Source organism: Herpailurus yagouaroundi, unplaced genomic scaffold (assembly GCF_014898765.1).
Source record: "Herpailurus yagouaroundi ecotype Mexico unplaced genomic scaffold, PumYag 202, whole genome shotgun sequence".
Taxonomy (NCBI): Eukaryota; Metazoa; Chordata; class Mammalia; order Carnivora; family Felidae; genus Herpailurus; species Herpailurus yagouaroundi.
In genome coordinates, this window is record NW_024412433.1 from 3,206,028 (window position 1) to 3,223,293 (window position 17,266).

At 49.2% G+C, this 17,266-nt stretch overlaps 1 protein-coding gene across 50 annotated transcripts in view; it reads right to left on the minus strand.

Moving 5' to 3' along the window:
• Positions 1 to 1,286: 1,286 nt before the first annotated feature.
• LRRFIP1 (LRR binding FLII interacting protein 1) overlaps positions 1,287 to 17,266 on the minus strand; it is a 139,789-nt gene continuing 123,809 nt past the window's right edge. For 40 of the 50 annotated variants that reach the window (XM_040450529.1, XM_040450527.1, XM_040450528.1 and 37 more), the window contains one exon: positions 12,468 to 15,464. In XM_040450529.1, coding sequence (XP_040306463.1) covers positions 13,774 to 15,464 — 1,691 coding nt within the window. In that variant the 3' untranslated portion in view covers positions 12,468 to 13,773. Of the gene's footprint in view, positions 2,163 to 4,124; positions 4,230 to 5,315; positions 5,396 to 6,256; positions 6,375 to 7,948; positions 7,999 to 12,467; positions 15,465 to 17,266 lie in introns of those variants that run through there. The other 10 variants (XM_040450558.1, XM_040450551.1, XM_040450554.1 and 7 more) reach the window with 1 other exon arrangement.

The following is a 17,266-nucleotide window of genomic DNA, read 5'->3' on the forward strand; positions in this document are numbered from 1 at the left end:
TGGCCCACTACGGTCTGAAGAGGGTGTTGGAGAGACTGTGCAGGAAGCCAGGGCTCCCCCCTCCTGGTTGCTTCTTTCTCATTCACAGCGCCTGTGGTGTGCAATGCAGGCCACCCGGAGGCGCTCACGCTCCAGCAAAGTTAGCTCCCCAGTCCTGACCCCCGGTTTCCTGCCTGCTGGTGTCAGCCCCCCGGCGCCCTGTGACTTGTCTGTCCTCTCATGGGCGGTGGCCCCAGGCCCTCCAGTGAGGTCTCAATCCTAATTTGTCCTCTCTTGGGTGCTCTCCCTCAGCTCCAGGACATTCTCTAGAATTCTCTTCCACCCTTTCTTCGGAGTTGATGCCCTGCGGTGGGCCGATCATTCTTTATATTAAATTTTCCCCATTCAAATTACTGGTGGTTTCTGTTTTTGGACCGGACCCTGATATATGGCATTCTTGAAAGAACCCGGAACGCTTAACGCTCATTAAGTAAAATTTCAAACTCGGAAGTCTTTTGAAAACCAACGTATTCTGACAAATCTTAGGTCAACGTAAAAACCACGTCGCTGTGGACAGTTGGGAGCTTCCACGGGATCAACGCAAGAGGAGGTTTCTGTACAAATACTGGTCCTGAACATGCATCAGCTATAGCAGGTCTGTGGGCACCAACCGTGGACTGGGGATTGGATGATTGTTATCTATGAAGTGCTCAGGAAGGAGATCTGAACTGTAAGCTGTCCTTGGCGCGAGGAGACACGAACCCCTCTTATGCCCTGATGCAATATAACCTTGCGGGTCCTGGACCCAGACGGTGCCGGGGTCGGGCCCTCGTGACCTCCAGCAACGTGCTGGAAGCATTTTCTCAAACGTAGGCGCCCAACCCACATCGCCCACACCAGCGCTCTCCCAGGGTCAACACAAGGTATAGTTTCGGGTGACCCTTGGTTTGCGCTCGCTAATGTCCCGAAAAGGTGGCCCGCGTCACCAAGCTGACTTCAGGTGCAATATACACAGAGTAACTAAAAATTAGCAAGTAGCCAGACTTTCTCTACTTCTGTCCTTGAAGAAATCACAGTTGTCTCTAGCCTGTAACTTCCTCAGTTTATTTTTTATTCTAGGAATGCCAATTCTTGGAAGTGAGCTCTTCCGATTCCTGTGACTATACTCTTTGTTTTTTCCACAGGGCAAGAGAAATTAATTGATTTGATAGGCTTAAAAAAATGACCCCACGTGTACAGAACAATTAATATGAAATAAAGATCTTCTTTCTCAGTGGGAAGAAAAAAAAAAACACAAACCACATGGCTAAAGTCTTTCAACATTTCATGTTTTAATTTTTCTAACAGTACATTCTTTAAAAGAAGTTAACAACTTCAATTCCAAATATAAGGATTAAACAATGCAAATGGAAAGCTGTCATTTTTTGGTGGAGCTATTGCCTAATTACCCTGGAAAAAAGTATCCCATTTATGATTGAACCGATGCAAAAATCCCTTAGAAAAGCTTCATTTGTTGCCTGTGAAGAGTCTTCTTAAGGTCACTTTTACTTCTAGACCATCCCCTTGTTTCGAGTGAGAAGAGTTTTGCTTGGTAATGGCTTGTGGTTCCACAGTGTTTTGTGTACGAAAAGCGTAGACTAAGAGATACTACTGAAGTCGCTCACATTTGTAGATTGTGCCCCCAAAGGAAGTCCCGACACCGTGACATTTCCCCTCAATTTTCAGCAAGACACAGGAAAAGAAAACCCAAGTCCCAGTTTAGCCTTTACTTCGACTGCCACGTTCAGTGGGAGCCCGGAGCTCCCGTGGGCCCGATGTGCTCGTTAAAATGACCTGCAGGTTCGGAGAGGCGGCCCCGCCGGGGGGGGGGGGGGGTAGGGGGGGCGGGGGCCGCAGACAGAGGCATCTGGTGGCCGCGGGGGGCTCCCGCGGGCGAGCAGGGGAGCCGAGTGCCCGGCGGGCGGGCCTTCTCAGAAGCAGGGGAGGAAGCAGCAATCCCGGATGGCGACAGAGGCAAGCCCGCGAAACAGCGCTCGCCGTCCGCCGCCCAGGCTCGTGTGCAAGGCTGGTGCTCACTGCTGGGACAGCAGCGCACTCCTGTTTGCTTTCATCTTCTCCAGACGCTTCACTAAGTGGCCGTTGCTCACCTCAAGCTCTTCGGTTTTGTCCAACGCGCAGCGCAGCTGCAAACAAAGAGGAAAGGCCGCTCTGAGGAACCCCGCTTCCCCCAAACGTAAAAGGGTCGCCCAGATTCCATCCTACTGGGAAACGCGGTCGTAGCCCGGACCCACTGAGGTCCTCGAGGTACATACGTACGCATGTGTGCGTGGACGTATTTTTCTGAACGATTCCTTAAGTAACACAAAGGACAAGACTCTGGCCTCGTGAGTCACTAGGCAACAGTCATCCTCTGGAACAACTTGGCCCCAGACTCCTATGACACGGTCTTGGGAGTCCTGAGGGTCTCACAAAAGGTAAGGGAGGCAGAGAAAGAAGAGTGGGGCCCAGGCCGGCTGCGGGAGTCGGTCCCCACAGCCTGGGCAGCAAGGCTTCTGCAACCAGAAAGGAACGCCTGAGGCCAAGGCGGTCTGTCCTGGAGCCAGGGCCGCAGAGACTGGGAGTCAGACGGAAGCCCCAACAGCAGGGAGCCACGTGGACCAGCAGGCAGGTGCAGGTGGCCTAAGGTGGGGGCGGGGGAGCGGGTACAGCAGCCACGCGGTCGTGCAGACACGCGTTGTGGGAACAGGGTGTGGAGCCCTACTTCTGATCCAAAACCTCCAGGGCGGGGGGCCGGGGTCCCGAGGTTAGCCCCCTCTGCGTCCCCTCTCACCGGCAAGGGCAGAGGCAGAGGCAAGCCCTCTCGGCAAGAAATTTCCCCAAGTCTGGCCTGGGGTGTTCCTACAAATGCCGATCAAGCATAGATTCACAAGACACCCAACGCACGAAGGACAAGCCATCTGACCAGCAGAAGCAAGAAACCACAGGGTCAGGCCCTCAAAGACACGAATCCATCCTCAGACGTGGAAAACGGAACAGCTGTGTGTGACATCTTTGTTTTTAATGTGTATTTTTGGGAGAGAGAGAGAGAGAGAGAGAGAGAGCGCACGCATGAGCGGAGGAGGGGCAGAGAGAGAGAGAGGGACAGAGGATCCAAAGCAGGCTCTGCACTGAAAGCAGTGAGCCTGATGCAGGGCTCGAACTCATGAACCGTGAGATCATGACCCGAGCCGAAGTCAGACGCTCAGTTGACTGAACCTCCCCCCCAACCCCGTGTATGACATCTTTAAAGAAATAAGGATACAGTTAACAAAGAAGCAGGACCACATGTGACCACACAACAGCAAAGCATCAGGAATGAATACACCTTAAAACCAGAAAAGGTGAACGGGAAGATTCGTCACCAGCGCAGCCAGGAAGTGGGAAGTACAAGGTCAGGTGGCTAAGAAATGCGCGGGCTGCAGGGACGGTCCGCCAGCCGGCCTTGGCCTCGGGTTGGAACCCCCGCGGGGGAGCGGACACACCAGGGAAGAGGAATACTTAAGGAGGTCATGGTTGCAAACTTTCCGTACTTGACTTAGAAAAAAAGACTTCCTGGGGGCACCCGGGTGGCTCAGTCGGTTGAGTGACTTCCGCTCAGGTCATGATCTCACGGTTTGTGGGGGTTGGAGCCCCACATGGGGCTCTGTGCCGAACACCTGCTCGGAGCCTGGAGCCTGCTTCAGCTTCTGTGTCTCCTTCTCTCTCTGCCCCTCCCCACTGTGCTCTGACTCTCTCAAAAGGAAATAAATGTAAAAGAAAAAAAAAAAGCAAAAAGAAAATAGGCTTCACGGATGCAGGAAACACCACACGCCCTTGAGCCAGCAGAACAAACAGCAAGAAGCCTGCACACAGCACACTGGGGTGAAGTCGTAGAAAATCAAAGACACAAAGAACTCGAGAGAAGCTCGTCTGTAGGCGGCTGGGCAGAAGGACAGACAGACTCTCAGCGGCAGCCTTGAGAAGGCGGCCCCTCGGAGGGTGGTACCAGGATGACCGTGATTTGGCCCCAGGCTCCCCGTGACGTAGGCAGATGTCCCCTCCCCCCGCCCCGCGCTGCCAGCTGGACAATTGTCCCGCCCTCCCGGGAAACAGCCTAGAAAATTTACCTCTCTTTGGAGTTTCCGCTTTTCAGCCTTAAGTTCATCTTCTATCTTTTCGGCGTTTTCGGCCGCCGATTTATAACGTGATACTTGACTCTCTAACCTTATTACCTAAAAGGAAGGGAAACACCGTATGTATAAATTCATAGGCCTGTTTTCTTTCTCCAGTTGCTTTATCACATGTGAGACCAAGGGGTGTGGCTTAGGGAATGGAGGGGGGGACAGACAATGCAAACGTATGATCTAGCATGTTGGGCTATCGTGTAGGTTCCAGCCAAGCAAGCTGTTCGGAGCACCCCCCTGCTGACACCTGCTAGGGCCTCATTCCCTCTCTGACCCCTGGTCCAGAAGGGTGGCTCCCACAGTGCTGCTGTCTCCTTCCCTGCTTGGGGCCATCCTGCTGGAGAAGGCAGGTCGATGCAGCACGATGCTTAGGCAAAGGACCTCAGCTCTGGTCCAGTGTCTCCTGGGGTGGCATGGTGTGGAGGTGGCAGGGGAGAAGGAAAGCCCAGGAAATAGCCGGGGGGGAGGAGTCGGAGGCTTTGGGATGGCAGTCCCCAGCCAGGTCTGCGGCGAGAGACAGAAGCAGCCACGGCCCAGCGGAGACCCTCGGTCCACAGAGGCCACAGCATGCTTCCTAAACTCCTTCCGTGGGATGCCATTCTCACTTCTCTGTCCTCAAACATTCCCCAGAGTTCGAGCCACGCAGACCCATAACTCAGGGGGAGAGAGTACCATTTTTAACTCTCCCTTTGGTTAGGACGCAGTTTGCCCCAAATTTGCCCAGCATGCTGGAGGCAATGAATACCCCAAATCTAGGAACCAGAGAGAGCCACCTGGTTGGGAGAGAAAGACGGAAAAATCCAGGCAAGAGGAATGTCGCTGCGTGAAGTGTTTTAATATTAAATAAATTATGTTTAAAGAACAAGCTTTAAAAACTTCCCAGCCGCTTTAGTGATTTTCTACAACCAAGCACTGTTTATAAAGGGTTAGTATCCGTTACAACAGCCCGAATCCTAATAGTGATCTTCCCTTCCCTACTCTCTCTCTGCAGGAAATACACGGAGGACCTTTTTTGGTTCTAGAAATCTGTCTGCGCCTCTTGGTGCTCAGCCTTTCTGAGCGAGCTCTAGCAAGTACAACCTGCTTAATCATCACTGTCACTCTGCCCAATATTGCTTAAAAGTGTGCACGTACATTTTGTTCTAATGCTGTTATCTCTTGCTCAGACTTTGCAAGTTTAAATTTGAGGTCGCTGATCTGTCTGTTGGCATCCCCTAAAGGGTGAGAGAGAAGGAACACGTGTTAAGCTCTTCGGGCTTTTTAAAGTGTTGAAACAATAGTTACTGGGAACCAAGCCCTTCCTTAGGAACCGGCATGCAAATCTGTTAAGTCCTGGCCTGTGGCCCCACACCTGGTGGGGCTGAGACAGGAGAAGGCACGGGTTCTCCAGGAGCCCAGGATGGCAAGTGCCAGGCAGGAGCACAGAGGACAGAGAAATGGTAGGGGTGGGGCACACGGGGGGCGGGGGAGACTGGGAGTCATTTTATCTCCTTTAAGCTTCTTTCTGGTTTACGTGTATAGAAAAACGCCTTTGAATTTTTCCATACAACAGGCTGATCAAAAGGCAGTTATATCAGGGCGCCTGGGTGGCTCAGTCGGTTAAGCGGCTGGCTTCGGCTCAGGTCATGATCTCGGGGTTCGTGGGTTCAAGCTGTGCTGACAGCTCAGAACCTGGAGCCTGCTTCGGATTCTGTGTCTCCCTCTCTCTCTGCCCCTCCCCTGTTCACGCTCCGTCTCTGTCTCTTGAAAATAAATAAACGTTAAAAAAAAAAAAAAAAAAAAGGCAGTTGTATCCAGCGTAGGAAATATGGTTTCTCACGGGGCGCCACCTGGTGCTATGTTGGCGCACCTGTTCTACTCTTTAGGCTCAGACAGAAACATCCTTGCTCCACCCACCTGCCCATCCTTGTTCAATCCCACACAGAAACTTCTTTGCACTCTTGTGCTCAACGGTTTGGGGGCAGCCCAGGGGGACACCGGGCTTTTTTTGCGAGGATGGTTTTTCTCTTCCAGCACAAATATGATAAAAACAGGACACGTGAAGCATTCACTTCTACACAAGGGTTGACACTTACTTTGTAGGTCCATTACATGCACGTCTGTCCCGTTTTCTAAGATGTCGTCTCCAGGACGCAGGTCGTCTAACCTGCCATTCTTCTGTCCCTCTTCCAGCTGCCTTTTGAGTTTCTTAATCTGAAAACACCCACCGACAAAATAGGTGAATTTCTCTATTCCCAAGGAGACTGAAAAGCTGAGCTTAGCGCCTATCAGGAAGGAAGCAGAGTGTAAAGACACAATACCCCACAAATACAATCAGGTGTTGCTCTGGAGTTATTCCGTGCGTCTGCAAGGTGCCAAAGAGCAGGGGTTACGTGACGAGGTACCAGAAAAACGTACTAAGAGGTTATAATCTACCAGCCACCTGTAGTAGGGAGTCTCTCCTCTCTAATAACCAAACCAAGTCAATGAAAAACTTTGGCCGGGTAGTGCTTTTCTCAGAAAGTGATGGCATAATGGGTGAAAATGGAATTAGGTTTACAATATCAGACATACGTTATTTTGTAACTTGGGGTGAAAGGTTATCTCTAAGTTTGAAATTCCTCTTGAGTTCAGGAGGAGATGGTACATAAAACACTTGAAGTGTTTATCTAAGGGTTAGGAAGTCGATGTGCCGGGTCGCCTTTTCTTTATTCACTAAGAAGCCAGGAAGGACCTTCTGGATGCCCCCAGGCACAGAAATACTGTCATCGTGTCGCCAGCAGAACCGTATGGTCGCGCACAGAGCCCGGTCAAGGTGCAGGGGTGCCACCTTCAAGGAGCTGGCCCCTGCAGAGCTCTCCTCTCCCCGGGGAGAGCCAGGTAGAGCCGGAAATGCAGTCAGCAGCCGGGACTGCAGAAAGTTACGGTGTCTAGGGGAGTCTCCCAGCCCTTGTGCTGTTAACCTCCATCCCCCGGGGACCTGGGGGACCCCGCCTCCCCGAGCGACCAGCACCAGCAAATCAGACCCCCCGCCCCATACTGACCGTTGGCGCTCTCTGCTCTGAGAAAATAAGTACGGAATCGCGATGGATACACGTTCTTAAAAGATCAAAGGAACCTCAATGCTGCCACCACATTGAGCGCTTTCCCCGATTTTGAGGGAACTCTTCAAGAGAATTGTCACAAGTAAGGCAAAAATACCTTTGATTGCGCTCATGAAGGAAAACGGAACTGAGTTTCCTTAGAAAGGGACTGTGGCAGGGTTTGAGAACTATGCTGCATACAAAAAAGACCAAATGGGACAGCTGGTTAGTGTTTCCGGGGGTGGAAGAGAGCCATGAAGGTAAACCCCAATTAAAACAACTTTGATCGGCTGGAACGAGAGAACATCTGCCGGAAAGGGGTGGTGATCGCCCAGAGATCCCAAAACCGACTTCTCTGAGCCGGCGGAAGTGAGAGAAGTGGTGTCTGGGGTGACTCAGTAGAGCTCTTGCCTCGTTGCCTCAATGGCTAATCTAGGCTCTTCACATAAATATTTATTTTAAGTAGCAATTTGCATGGAGCATCCCAAATTCAGTTCTGTGGCCTTGAGTCTTTGGGGACGTCCTCTCTACACCTCGCATGACCTAGGATGCCCTACTTGGATAAAAATAGCAAGAACACAGGTTGGCTTGGTCATCTGCAGACATGACGTGCTAGGGTTTTCCCGACGAAGGGAGACGTTCAGGTGCCCGGGCCCCCCCCCCCCTGCCCCCGCAGAGTGCATAAAGTAATAAAAAGATTGTTACCTGTTCCAATAAGCATTCCCGTTCATCAACAAGCTTTTTCAACCTAATATCTAAAGAAACCAAAAAGACACAGGTTGAGGTGGATCCGCGGAGCGCACCTTTCAGCAGATCGCTACACCGAAGAATGAGCATTGAGGTTAGTGAAACGAATGATGAAGGTATTATGCACGTACCACAGCGAATGAGGCCACAGACAGGACTGGGGAGGACGTCAGCCGAGGGAGGTTGAGTTGGGTCAACCTCCTACAACATGCTTATGTCATCATGGGTAGCATCCGGCTGCATGCAAACAGGCTAATCTTCTACTTGGGGTTAACATGCAAGAGTAACCACACTGCAACACAAGATCTCACAGGCTTCATGGTTTAACATCATTAGCAAGGTACAAACGCACTGGGCATCGTGGTTCACGTCAGTGGCATTTTCATTGTCCTTGACTTTCCGAGTTTATATCCCAGGAGAATTTCTTCCTCTCTTTTCTCTCACAGGCCCACCAGTGTCAGAGCTCTGACTACACGTCCACGAACCTTAAGTCTGCTAACCCGCTCGTCAAGAGCGGATACGGTCTCGAGACAGACGCGGTAACGCTCCAGGTCCCCGTCACCCTCCCCCACCCCAGACAGAAGCATCTCAGGATCCATCCCCAACCATTTCTTTGAAGGGGCGTTGAGGAATACGATCTTGAATACAGAGGAGGAGACCAAGGGCTGGGTTTGGGCAAAACCCTACACCACTTTAAAGGACAAATCAGGATGGTGCGATGGTGACAGTGATGCTAATGGGTCCTGCACGGTCACTGTGTCCCCGCTCGGCTCGAGCAGGTGTGCCTTCACCCGCAAAGCCCCACGGGTGTGCCTCAATACTCCATCCCTCTTCTACAGGTGAGCACCCGCGGCCCAGAACAGCTAAGAACTGTCCTCAGGGCCACACCCCTCACCGAGGCCTCCTCTGTGGTTCCAGATCTAAACCGGGACCTCGGTGTCGGAGCCCGACTCCTGGCCCCAGACTCTTACTCCCGAGGGGACACTGCTCTCACACTGCGCAGCTCTGACTCACCACGTGAAAAGGAAATAATCTGTATAAAATGCAATTTGTTTGCATCTAAAAAAAAAACCCACCTATCTCACATGGTTGCCCAAGTTACACGCTTTCTCTAAGTTGTTTTTCCAAACACCCCAAGTTGTTATTTTCAATTACAAAAGAGCTGAAACCAGAAATGTCAACCATAAATTTATGATCTTCTGGATTCCATTTTAACGTGCATAATCAAATTGCTTCTGATATCTTATGCTTTCTATTCCGCAAGCCCACCCAACGCTGAAATGAAATGTAAACTCAGCTCTTCGTCCAATATTACTTATTACTTTTTATCTTATGGTCTATATACAAAACCCGTAGGCATCGTAAGAGGCACTGGATATACTTGAACATGATCTTAAAGCTCACCTACGTATTGTGCGCTTTTATTACGATATTTCTTTCTATTAGAAGACTCCAAATATCCTGGGTAGCAAGTACAAAACCAAGGTTAAGATGTTAACAATAGCACCAGCCAACAGAAAATAAGGGTAACGTGACCTTCACTCTTACGGCGAGAATATGGAAACAGAGAAGTAAACTTTCAAGGAAGAAAAGTTTGGAAGCAGAATTGGAGAGGAAGTTTAAAAACTAAATTGTTCGAAGAGAACGGAAGAGAGAAAGGTGCAAATTAATTTGGTATGAAGAAGACGAAACAGCTTTTGGCAGTTCCACAGTTTTGTTTTTTTTTTGCAGGTTTAAAAACCAAGCCTGGTTTGTTGACTGCACGGTGGGGCATCGTCGGTATGCTTACCGGAATCCTTAACCAGAGTACCGCACGCCCACCTTTACCCTGTATTTACCAAGTGTCACTGCTCATCGTTGGCCCATAGTACTCAGTTACAAATAGACGTAAACCATTCATTTCAAGACCACAACTGCAGCTTTTAGAAACGAGGCATCAAAGAAAATGACGTCACGGTGTTTCACCTTCAGACTTTTCTCTTAAACGGAGAAGTCAAAGTGAGTTGGCTGTTAAAAGGTCTCAAGTTTTGAAAAAAAAAGCCGGGTTTTTCTATTCAACTCCAATAAGCTCTCCGGTACACAAGTTAAGAGACCCGTGAAATGAGAAACACTCAGAGTGACAAGGTCTCGGGACAGGGGGCGGCCAGTGGAGAGCGCTCCCGAAGTCTCTGAACCCCTGTTCTCCTTGGTCACTCTTCTGGCCTGCACATCATCACCCCATCTGCCCAGGTACAGCCTTGTCAACCACAGGCAGCCACCACTGTCCCCGAGCCGCCCTCCTCTGTGCTGCTTTGCCTGGATCTGGCCCACAGCTCAAGAGAGCGGGTTCCGATTCCATTTTCAGAGAGCAAACGAAGACGGGGTGGCAGGGGGGGATAATGATACACGACCGGGAGCGTAATTTCCCTTGTGGGGATTAATTTCAGCTGTCGTGGGCGTCAGGCCTCCTCTCCCCACAGCAGAGGACAAGCCACCTCCCCTCTACACTTGCAAAGGGAGTGAGCAGGAGGCCGAGGTCTCCCAGACCACTCCTGCCTCGTACTGACTTAGTTGGGACTATAAGCCACATGGACAGTTTTCACCGTCCCTGGGGCCAGCCTCCCCCTGGCCCCTCCAAGAGAGCCTCTCCTTCCGGCAAAAGGCAGAACAGGGAAAGGTCTTTCCCCGTGTTTACAGGCCCAAGAAGTCTGTACAGATGGGAACTGTATACATCAGCCACCACCGAGGTCATTCACATCTTGAAAAAAATGTAAGCCTTGCTGTAAAAGGCACAGTGGATAGAATGAAAAGGAAGGAGTGAGTGAAAGCCTTGCTCCTAAAAGACACAGCTTTCGCTATATACAATCATCACACTGAATAAGCATATAGTCTAACATAACACAGGCACGAACACCCCTTCCTCTCCTTCCGGAGCCTGGACGTTGGGAACGAATCTCCCTGAGGTGTTCCTTGTTTCGATGGCGTGCTGTACAAGGTGGTCTCCTAGGAGAGGAGTCTATCTGTGTGAACTCCCAGAACCAACACTCCAGGGTCCTCGTGACCGTGGAAACGTAAATGTTCAGGTTTTCTGTTCACCAAAACTCAGGGCACTACATCTCATTCCTAAAAACTCTTGAAAAAAAATTTATTGATTCTCAGCCTCTATCGTAATAGCCCATAATTCAAAATTCTGTTACCTTTCCCTGTTTTCTGTATATACTCATAATTACACTTAATTATGCTTTTGAAGGAAGAGTTCCATTTTATATACAGTGGTATGTTCTGGTTCGGGGCTGGTAAATATTCTCGTTTTTTGATTTAAGGTATCAGTGATCAGCGCTTTCCCCTGTTCTGGATCATACTGAAATCTCAGGGGCCTGGGTTGCTCTGGGGGTGGGGCTGACAGGTAGACTTTCCATTCTTTTCTGAGTCAATCTTTTGACTCGGAATCTTTCCAAATTGCCTCATATGCCTCTGTGCATTCCTGACCTGAATATACCTGCGGTAACGATTTCTTGGTAATTTTAAGGGCCTTCCTGTGGACATCAATCGCTGTGCCACAATGTCATTTCCCCCTTGGAGCAGGGTCACTGATGTTCACACTGAGGGCTCTTAGATTATCAAGAAATGGGTTGGCTGTTCAGAATCCCTTTCTTCTTTCTTGGCTCACTTGCTGATTCTCAGCTGTCCCTGTCCACTAGGAGCTGGTTCCTATCTGCCTGTCTACCGGCACAGTGCTTCCGGATATGAAGTGATCAAAAAGTCCATTACTTAAATGAGTGAGTGGATGATCGAGACCCCTGGACAGCTGGTCTGAGGGGTATGAAGCACGGCACAGTGCCCTTACATATGCTGTTGAGTAACAGAGGCAAGAAAGCCCTTAAAATGGTTGGATGATCTCACCATTTAGTGAGTTTGGTTGTCGAATCACCTCCCCAGGGGCCTTTGGAAGTAGGAATGAGAACTGCTCGCAAACGTGCATTCCAGGGTGGATGCGGCTTTGCTGAAGTTACAGGCAGCCGCCGACCCCCTTTCAAGTTCTTTGCAGCCCTTGGACTTGAGTCTCTGGCAGGCCTTGTATTTGTCCACGTAGCTGGCACAGGTGGAGAGGGCTTATCAGTCCCCGACTTCAGGATACTTACACAGGAAGAGTCAATGTTTATTTCCACCATATTCTTCAAAACATTCTAAGTGTTGGGATGGGTCAACACAGTAACAGAATGGAGAGCGTTCTTAACAGAATGGGGTTCCTCACCAGACTCACAGATCACAGGGGAGTCTATGAGGGAAGATCTTCTCAATTCTCCCCAGGAAGGTCCAACACTGGCCCTGGCCTAGGGGCCCGGAGAGAAGTTGATTCGTTACTGACAAAGAGCATCAAGCATGAGTCCTTCACACAAGGCCGACTGGGAATCAGCCAGTCCAGAAGTAGGTACTACTTTTAAGACCATATTTAGGCAGTCAGAATTCAAGTAGGCCAAAGACTGGAGTCACAGGCTTGTCAAATTATAAAATGTTCGTTTTTTTTATTTCAGTTACATAATAACACACTTGCCTCAAATTTTATTGAGGTTCTGGTCTTTTTTTTTTGCACTCAATTATATCTTGTAACAGTGACATGAATTCATATAATCTCATAAAGTGTCAACAGCATTCATCATGTACAGTCCTTTGTAATTTTAACATTTCACAATATTTTTTATTTAACTTTACAATTACTTTTTAAGAGGCTTCCTTGTATAGAAAAGATAGATTTCCTTCAGGAAGGTCAAATCAAGAATTTTCCAATAAGAATATATGAGAAACAGCAAAGGAAAATATTTATACCAAAACACCAAAAGTGATTCTCTATTTAAAATATCCTGTTACAGTCCAATGAGCAGTTTGCACAAAAACGGTCACCTTTTGGATTGAGTAACACTTAGACAAATAGAAAGAGAAGTAATTTTAAGGTTAAGAAAACCTAAAAAATTTTAGAAATGGTCCCCCCCCCAATACCGCATTAGGAAATACAATTTCAATGTACGTCTCTTCCAGAAACAAATTAAAAAAAAAAAAATCTTTGTATAAAATGGCTTTGGTACATGATCAGCACAGAGTGAGGTCAAAATCTACAAAAACAAATTCAGGTATCATTAACAATGAGATCAAAAGGTGATTGGTTTGAGATAAAATATTTAAACGCGGTAAAGGGAAGGGAGATCTCCCAGTGCTTTCTTATCCCTAACATGATGCATTACTGTCCTAAGGTGCAAATCTTATCACTCAGTGACCTATACGCTATTTGGCCGTTTATTTCCTTTTAAAATAAAATACCTCATAGGTCATAACGTACACATCAAAATCAAGTATGAAAGCACACGTTTGAAAGCGACAAATCAATTTAAATATCACTGTACTTACAATATGGAAGTCTCAGAATGCCATTTGGTCGACTGTATGCCGACAGATTTGGTCACGAGTATCAGCCTAAGGCAAGTGCTAAATAGCTTCAGGTGGAATTTAAGCAGAAATACGAAGTGTTATGAGAGACACTACTGGAGTGCTCTCAGTTGGAACGCATACTGATTACAAGCGTGTCTTTCTTTCTAATCGGGGTGACAGGCTTCGCGAGGAAGTATCCACCCCCAAGTAACAGTCTATAACTCAACGTGGTAGACAGCTCGGTGGCTGACTGTCACATGGTGCGTCTGAATCAACGGGGGACGTTTTAGGAGCCTCGCCAGTGTTAAGAGCAGATGAGCCTCTGACAGCTGGACCTACTGTGCAGTCCTTGGCCCCTCCACAGCCAGCCTCAACTCCACTTACGACAGGGTGCAGTCCTCTTTGCTTTTGCCCCTCTCGCTTCCGCCTCTCGGCTGGTCTTTGCTTTCTGAATCGGAGGCTCCCGGCTCTCCTGCGGGTGCTAGGTCATCCTCATCCTCTACAACCTTCCGGGCTACCTGACCGGCACATTCTGTCATCTCCTGCGGCTCTGTGCTTCCCGTGTGAGACGCGTCGTCGATGTCCTCGAGGGGGCTTTCATTCTCCAGCAGGGTGCCGCCGGACGCTTCTGGACTCCCTGGTTCTGGAATGCTGCGGGTGGCGCCGTCTTGTTCAGCGCCATCTTTTAGAATGGCTTCATCTGGCTCCTTCAAGGCGCCTGATGACTGGGCTGTGTCATCTCCCGACCCCGATGTGTCGCCATCGGCTGCTTCTTTCCCCGCTTTAGTGTTTCCGTCCTCATCTTCTTGGTTAAGTTTTTCATCCGACTCAATTTTAGGATTTTCTGGACCATCAACATTTTCACTGCTTCCTGCTACACTCTCCTTTTCTGGGCTTTCAGTGACCTCATCTTGTGCTTCTGCAACGGGTTTTTCGTCAGTAGATTTTACCTGCTCTTCTTCCTTAACTTCACTGAAGTCTGGGTTCTGAAATGTTGACTCTTTCTTAACATCTTTCAGGGTCTCCATAGGCGCCAGTGGTTTTTTCTTCTTGTTTTTCTTCTTCTTGTTCTTCGTCTTCTTCTGGGATGAATCCAGTGCCTCTCCCTGTTGGTCATTCTTTTCTTCCTCGGCTTCTTTCGTATCTGGGGGCTCGCTTTCTGTGTCTGCCACACCTACATCCGTTGTTCCCTGAGGACTGCTTTCGGCTGCTGGACAACAAGGCACGTTCCGCACTTCCGTCTGGATCGGTTTCTCATCCCTCGGCCCCCTTTCCTGGTCCTCCTTTTCATCACTCTCCTCACCTACTGCTGTGCTCTGAACTGGGAGCTCCCTGGGCTCAGCAACTTCCTGCGTGGCGGGCTCTTTCTCTAGGTCATGCCCTGAGCTCGGGTCCAACTCGGTGGGGACATCTACCGCGTACTTTTCATCATCACTCACGGTGTCACTGTTATACCTCGGAGGTCTGGAGGCTACTGTGCCCACCTGCTCCCCAAGCCCCCTTGGCCCTGCCTCCACCACACCCTCTGTGGGGCTCCCACCTCGCTCCCCCATGTCTACACTGCCCAGCTCTCCAATTTCAGGTGTTTGTGGAGATGCCAATTCTTGACATGGCTCTGTGCTACCCTCTCCCACGATTTTCAAATCTTCCTGTGTTTCTGCAGATTCTTTACGTTGGCTGTTGATATCCAAGGCATTGTAACTGTCCTGCTGAGTCACAGGACCTGGGATTTCACCATCTAATTCACCCAAGCAGTCGGACCGCTCAAGAGAAGCCCCAGTCCTGTCGTCTGGTGTGGACTCAACCTGCTCCGTGTTTTCAAGAAAGGAAGCATTCTCTAGACTCTGGTTTGGAACTCTGGGTTCCTCATCTGCTAAGACTCCCAGTGAGGAGGCCCTGTCTTCAGAGGCTTTCTGGTCCTCGGCATTTCCGCCGGCATGGAACACCTCTGTGTCCGCACGCTCCCGTGCTGGGTCCTCTGTGTGTCGTTCTTGCTCAGTATTCTGCAACATTCCTTTTTCCCCCACATTCTCCACAATTTCGCTTCTCACCTCCACTTCACTGGCTCTTCCTAAAAGACCATTGAGAAAATTGAAGGCACCCCGTGAGGTGGCGACCGCTTAACACACATTACAGCGTAAACACGTGCTCTCTCTCCCACCCGACCCCGTTCCTAAGGACAGAGAATCGCCAGAGAATCACATGAACCAGAAGCCTTTGCCAGTTCCGTGCGGCCAAGCAGCCATTGTGTCAGCCAACATCTGATCAGCGAGGGCCACTGCCGCCATCTTCAAGGCAAGAGTGGCGGCTGGTGCCATCTCGTGTGAACTGGTTTTCAAAGGGTGCCGTTAAGGTTTAACAGGTAGAGCTCTGGATCAGGCAGCCAAACAATCCCAAATGAGGGGCTTAAGAACGACCTCCAGTCCCCGTTCCCTCTTCTCATTTCCAAACACGCGTCTGGGCTACTCCTACTTCCTCAGCTGGCCACCTGCACTGCACATCACGTGGCTCTAAAACCCCCTTCAAGTCATCTGAAACCTGCAATTCACCTGAAGAAATTCAACCTGTGGTCAGTCCTACGGGAGATACTTCTGAAATAGCTCACATGAGGTAAAAGGAAATCAACCCCCACCATCTAATTACTGTGTTTCTGAGAAAGCAGCCTGTGCCTGACACACCCCTGCTTCCTTCCCTAACGGACTGGGGGGTGTTTCAGCAGAGGCCAACACTCGAGGGCAAGACGACCACTTAATTAACGATCAGTTATTCACCAACTGAAGAATTACGAACTAAAAAAACGTTACTACTCTGGAATGAACACTTACAGTTTAGATTCTCCAAACAAACACACCCCCGGCGTGTCAGATGCCATGTTGCTATGAAGTGAAAGCCTGATAATTTTCTACCACGGTGGTCTCCACAGTGGGCCCACTCACCCCAGACAAAATGGGAACATTAGTAGGACTTCTGGTAGTTTTGCTTCACCCTTTAAAGATGTCTATCAGGGCACGGGTTTTATAACACACACACTTTGCATTGATAAAATAGTATGTGTACATGTATATATGCATATTTGCGGATACATACGTAGATAGGCAGATTAAAAATATACATATTGGGAAGTTCCCGTAATTCTTCACTGATGGGGATTTGCGGTCAAAAAACATTTGGAGCTCACTGATAAAAAGTGATATGTCTGGTTCTTTAAGGGTTGGTGTCCTAAATGGTGAACGAAGATTTATAAAATGTATATTTGAACGAGAGCAGCACGATCAAATTCCCAGCTGCTCACAGAGCTAATATAAAGGTATGATGGAAATGAACCCATTTTTCTCCTTTTAGCAACTTATACACAAGGCGCTGTATGCGTGTAGCACACACGCATTATGTTGTAAAGGTAACGGAGATACTCTCCCTAGGAAGCGAGTCTTGAGAAGCACGGGCCTACAGGTGTCTACATTTCCATGAGTAAGGCAGTAGGATGAAAGCTTCCACGTGGAACTCAAAGTCACGGGCCCTGGCTGTCCTGCGGCCTCACTGTAAAAAGCAGGGGCACAGCTGGTCCTAAGTGACAAGGAGGCCATATCTGCTGGCCGGATTCCGAAGGCTGCACCCCAGATTCCAAAAGCTTATCCAAAAGCCAAGTATTACGACAAATCTCAACGGGTGAATCTTTGCAGGTGTTTGCAAACCGCAGCAAATATTCTTACTGTCTGTTGGGTTTCCCAATTTACATTCTTTCAGAAAACAAAATGTGACCTACAGAGGGACAGCACCTCTGACAAAGGGGAAGGCATAGTCAGACTCCTGTTGGTAAAGGTCCAACTCCCACTCTGACCCTCTAGCCTGGGGCTGCCTGTCTGTCTTGTCCCT